At 36.8% G+C, this 6,000-nt stretch overlaps 1 protein-coding gene across 2 annotated transcripts in view; it reads right to left on the bottom strand.

The window, feature by feature from the left end:
• Positions 1-805: 805 nt before the first annotated feature.
• The window catches only part of UCHL3 (ubiquitin C-terminal hydrolase L3), a 41,093-nt gene continuing 35,898 nt past the window's right edge, over positions 806-6,000 (bottom strand). For both annotated transcript variants that reach the window (XM_061435098.1, XM_061435099.1), the window contains 2 exons: positions 1,624-1,682; positions 806-1,016 (listed from right to left, as the gene is read on the bottom strand). In XM_061435098.1, the coding sequence (XP_061291082.1) occupies positions 933-1,016; positions 1,624-1,682 (143 nt within the window). In that variant the 3' untranslated portion in view covers positions 806-932. The remainder of the gene's footprint in view (positions 1,017-1,623; positions 1,683-6,000) is intronic.

Genomic DNA, 6,000 nt, shown 5'->3' with positions numbered 1-6,000 from the left:
GTCCTAAAACCCAGCAAGACTTGCCTACTTTAGGAACTCTGCAAGAAATAGTCCCTCTTCTCTTCCCCACCACCTTTCTATGACTAGCTATGTTTAGCTGCTCAGATCTCAAAGTTACCTCCCACAGAAGCCTTCTCTAACCACAATAACCTAAAAGATCCACTCAGTCACTAACACAAATCCAACTTTTTCTGTATAGCTGTTATTATTGGTATGTATCTTATTAATGTGCTTGTGTGTATGTGTGTGTAGGTTCAGTCGCCAAGTACTGTCTGACTCTTGACAACCTGATGAACTGTAGCCTGCCAGGCTCCTCTGTCCACGGGATTTTCCAGGCAAGAATACCGGAGTGGGCTGCCATTTCCTCCTCCAGTGGATCCTTCCAACACAGGGATTGAATCCGCATCTCTTGCCTGCATCTCCTGTGTTAGCAGGTGGGTTCTTCACCATTTGAGCCACCTAGGAAGCTCCATTAATGTGCTTATCATTTGTCTGTTCTCACAGGAACATAAGCTTCATGACTATGGAACTTGCTATAATGTTCACTGTTACCTCCAGCCCCCAGAACAGTATCCAGCTCATTACAAATAGATAATGTCTGTTAAATAAATATGTATGTTCATACTGTGCATATGGAAATTGTGCCTGCGTACCAATACAGACTCTCCTATGAAATTCAAAGAGAATAAGAAAGATATTGCTAGTCATCCAAAAAGGCAAACCCTTCACAAGAAAGAAAGGGAAGAAAAGAATTGCAGCTTTAATTTGGGGCAAAAAATAATATAAAACACAGATTAAGTCAAAGTTTAGTTCACATAAAGTTTAATCAGTCAAGTTAATGAAAATATCAAAATTTGTGAGTTAGTGTCTGGCAGAGGAAATTTAATTTTGTTGCAAATAATACAGTATTTGGTGTTTCCATTCTGGATGGGCTATGCTGCAGAAAGAGCAATGGCATTGAATCTCAGTTCATCAGGGTCACGTTCCATAAACTTCTTGCAAACTTCTATGGCATCCTAGAGGGGAAAAAGACATACTCTTTCAGTTTAAAAACAGTTTTACTTACAGATTATACATAAAAATGCTTCATAGCTTCCTAATTCATAGTAATTTTATACCACAGACTACTTCTCTCAAATGCAAAATAACTCAGAGGACACCAGAAAAGTGAATAGCGGGGTGGCCTAATTTGCTTAGTACAAAAGTACGAGATATGGAAGTGTTCTTTCTTAAAAGGCTTTTAAGAAGCTTTTAACCTGAGAACTACATGTTTCATTGATTCTAAGCCATACAATTTGTTCATAAATTTTAAAATCTTTAAAATCGAGAAACAAATGATGGTACCTTGGATTTAATGAAACATGGGATACGATGTGTAATGCTTTCAATACTACTCTTGTTTTTTTTCACATTTGATACTTGTTTACACCAAGAGTTTTCCAAACCTCTTTCACTGGCTGTAGATTTTTAACACTAGTTCAAATTTTTCTTTTTGGATTTTTTTCCAGAAAGCCAGGACAAGAAGATATACAGAGAAAAGTTACACCAGTTCTCTTTAGAGATGTTTTAAAGATGACAAGAATATTAATGAACTGAAGGTGGGCCAACAGGTTTTACTGTTACCTCTAATAAAGTTTCATCACTAGTTTCCCCGTGGTTAATTGGAAATGGTTTCCGTCCATCTGTGGAAAAATAAACAGGTGAATGGCTAGTTGTTTGTAGAGGATACTATGCTTCTTAATAATATAAACAATTAATGACATTTATTTCATTTAGAAATTTTTCCAGCTGACCCAGAAATATCCTTTATCCATGCTGTTTTGTTCTATGTGGGATCTAATCAAGAATCACATATTTTATTCAGTTGTCCTATCTCTTTAGTCTCCATTAATTAAGAATGACAGGATAATGTACTAATACTTTCAACTTCCATTTTCCTCTTCCCATAGTGAGGCAAAAGTTAAAAGATAAAGTAATATCCTAGAACAAACCCTTTAAATGTGCTACATATGAATATTTTTAACACTAACGGTTATTTAGAACCTTGCTTACACGTTTGAATGTCTAACTTCATAAACACATGCTGTTAGAAATAAACACTATTGGCTTTAATTTCCTAAAAAGAATATGCAAGACTAATGTCAGCTTTTTAAAAATTACAACCATCAGAAATATAAGAAATTTCAGGACTTCCCTGGTGGTCCAGTGGCTAACTCTTCACATTCCCAGTTCAGGAGGCCTGGGTTCGATCCCTGGTAAGGGAACTAGATCCCACAAGTTGCAACTAGGAGTTCATATGCTGCAACTAAAGATCTGGCATAGCCAAATAAACATTTTTTTAAAAAGGAAATATACAAAATTTCTTTCTTCACTTTAAAGCCTTCTGATAAGGGGTCCTAAGTAAAACTGACATTTATGCCAATGAAAGGGAACTACTGCAACGTTTACATATTACTACTAGTAACCATGTACCAAGGCAGGAACACAGAACAACAATCTAAATAACCTAGGATTATATTATTCAACACCAAGAGTATTATCACCTTGAATAAAGTAGTACTTTTTTAACACTATGAAAAAATGAAAAAGTTCAGAATTACATAAACTCATGCAAACCCAAAGTTAACTGATAGTCTATATCCAAGTCTATAATTTCAGATGTTTTATAAATGGCACTTCAAGCCATAAAACACAATCTCCTCTATAATTTCATGGCTTCGAAACATAATAATAATTTTTGAATCAATATGCATACATACTGATAGGCCTGGACTAAAAGACACTACTTTTAAAGAAAAATATGAGTGAAAACGAACCAAGCAAACCAAAAAAGCAAAACAGGACAGTTATTAAATACAGAGAAATAAAAAAGTGAAAAAGAAAAGTACATTAACTATGGCACATCTGAGAATAACATTTCTGTAGTCATAAAAATCTAAACAACTATATATTGTATAACACAGGGATCTATGGTCAATATCTGGTAATAACCTACAATGAAAAATACTCTGAAAAATAATACATGTGTATATGTATAACTGAGTCACCTTGCTGTGCACCTGAAACACTCTAAGTCAGCTATACTTCAATAAAGTATATATATATTTTAAAAAAGAATCTAAACAACTGTAACAACAGGGAAAAGTAAGTATGTACTTTGTGACTGGGAGACAGAAGTAGGTAAAGACTGACAAAGGAAACAGATTCTTATCTTCATTGTGGGAGGCCCAGGAATAACAGATACCCCGCCTCTCCAGCCAGGATGAAATAATGTACTGGACTAGGCTTTCCACTGAAAACAACTAAAGACCTGGACAAAATACCTGAAATGGTTGTTTTATAGACTGGGAAATAGGTAACTCAGAACTGTTAGGTAAGCCCAACAGTAATACTAGCTCTCTTCCAGTGCATGAGAGGGAGACCCAAGCAGCCTACAGCCACTTTAATTAGGAGACCAAAGCAAAAGAGGGCAGAGTTTGAGGGGAGCAGAGTTCAAGGAGGCCGAGGCAGTTGGAATCTGCACAATGCCAGGAAGAAGGCAGCTACACACTTGGGAGAGCTCCGGCTATTTGTCTGCGCCAGGCCAGGATCAGGGGGCCAGGTGGGGGCGGAAAGCAGTGTGTCTGGAACGGAGCTTTAGGCTGAGCAGCCAAGAGCTTGTTTATATATCAGGGAAGGCGTAAGTCAGAAAATACATAAAGGACAATGAGAGCTAGATTTCCCCTGTTCAGGAAAGGAAGTCATAAATATGGTAACACTAGCACAAAATGTATAATATTAGTTTAGAATTAGAAATGTAGATGTAAATAAATGCTCTTTAATATAGCGAAACATATAACTAATTGATTGTGTGTCCATGTATATTCTTATTCACACACAGGTGTCTATTTATATAATACATACAAGTATTTCCTAGCTGTGTCCTCTGAGAAAGCCTAAAAGTGACAGCATCTTAATAACAATGAGCACCCAGATCTTGGTTCTAATCATCATCTTCCAATAGAAAAAACCAGGGCTCCTTGGAGAAGGCTTAGGCATGGAAAATAAAAGATGAGCCAGGAAATGCTGTTCTACTAGAAAGTTAGAAAGAGCTCAAAGAATGACAGGGACAAATTAAAAGGACATATGCCGGGAACTACTTGAAGCCCTAAGGACAAGGACGGGATGATAAAAGAAACATGAATACTCAGTCCCTTCCATTAGTTAACCCTACAATTAGGTACAGAATGGACATATTAAAGGCTATCACTACCCTCTGTTATATAATGGTCCTGCAGAGATTTACCTGTCCCATGTCTATAATCATACAGCCTGATTTTAAAAATTAAAGGTATTCAGAAATCACTTTTTCCTTAAAAACCATATGCTGTTCTCTTAACCACTATTTTCTATGAACTAACTCAATACTTCTCTTGTTCAACATTCCTTTTAAATTAGGAATTTGCATCAGGGCTACCACCAATTCCCCTTGCAATGAGTCAGTAACTGTCCATCTTAATTTTTCTTGTATTAATATTTATCCCTATCCTCTATGACATCTCAAAGATTCCCGCTATTCTTTAGAACTCGGAAATTCTTTTAAACTCATTTAAAGAATGTAATTCCCAAAGGGCTCTAATTCTCTATCAGCCACATTGATCATTCTTCCTGCTAAAGAACACTTGAACCAAACAAGACCTTAGTAGTTCTGCCTTTCTTTTCTGATGTTCTTACTTCAAGCCAATTTTAAGATCCTTTCATGTTGATCTTGGCGTGCTACAAAAGAGAACCATTCCTGCATATGTAGCCAACCCTTGATATATGTCTTTCCTTCCACTGCCCTTTAGCCTCTGAGCTCAGAGAGCCAGCTCATCAGTCAAACTGGGTTTTCAGACAATGTATTCCTTCCCACTGAGATAATCAGATTTTTTTTCTTTTAAGTATCTTCACTGTTGTTTGTTCTATTATTCAGCCTCCCATTCTGAAAGTCACCATTACATTTTTATAATCTCTGGTTATGGGTCATATTTATCACTCCTCTGGCCTTTCCTAAATCTATGAGAATGTGTCTGATCAGTCTCAGCACTCTCTTTAGACCTCCACTTCTACCAGTTATTCTTTTTTAAAAAAATATATATATATATATAAATATATATATTTATCTTTATTATTTCTTTTGGCTGTGCTGGGTCTTCATTGCTGTGTTCCTCTAGTGGCAAGCGAGGGCTCCTCTCTAGTTGCAGTACAAAGGTTTCTGTTGTTGAAGAGCAGAGGCTCTAGGATACTAGGACTTCAGTAGTTGCAGCACATGGGCGCCAACAGTTGTGGCTCCCGAGCTTAAGAGCACAGGCTCAACAGCTGGGGTGCACAGGCTTAGCTGATCTGCGTCATGTGTATCTTCCCAGAGGAGGAGCGGAACCTGTGTCTTCTGCATTGGCAGGTGCATTCTTTACCACTGAGACACCAGGGAAGCCCTACTAGTTATTCTTTAAGAGTGGAAACTAGCTTCCAGCAATCAGACATTTGAAATCCCCAATTCCTATTAAATCTTATCTCTATGTAAGTTCCAAAGACTGAATTAAGAAAGCATATCTTCTAAATTGCCCCGCAGGTCTGTTATATACTCCCGTGACAATGACTTCATTTTAGCTTGATTTCCTACTCAAATCACTCTACTACTGTAGATGATCCACAGGGTTGTACACTTCTTTCCTTTCCTTGTCCCCTTTAACAGAGCCCCTTCTTTTAAATAAATTATATGATTCTGTTGCTGTATTCCAAATATAGAATCCATCTAAATTTTATGGATCACGTCTACAGTCACACTCAGAGTCCTTTCTGAACTTTTCTGTCTTTAAATAAGTTAAGGAAAAGGAAAGCGTGAAAGTGTAAAGTTAATATTTAACAGCAAATGAGAAGAGAACTAAAAATCATGGTATCTAGAAACTGAAAAGGACTTCACTCTTTTGTTTTATTTGGTCTTTTTTCTAATCTAAGAAGTTTTCATAGAGGGCTCATAAG

The sequence above is a fragment of the Bos javanicus genome, chromosome 12 (genome assembly GCF_032452875.1).
Source record: "Bos javanicus breed banteng chromosome 12, ARS-OSU_banteng_1.0, whole genome shotgun sequence".
Taxonomy (NCBI): Eukaryota; Metazoa; Chordata; class Mammalia; order Artiodactyla; family Bovidae; genus Bos; species Bos javanicus.
Note: the sequence above shows the minus strand (reverse complement) of the source record. Positions and strands in the feature narration are given on the sequence as shown.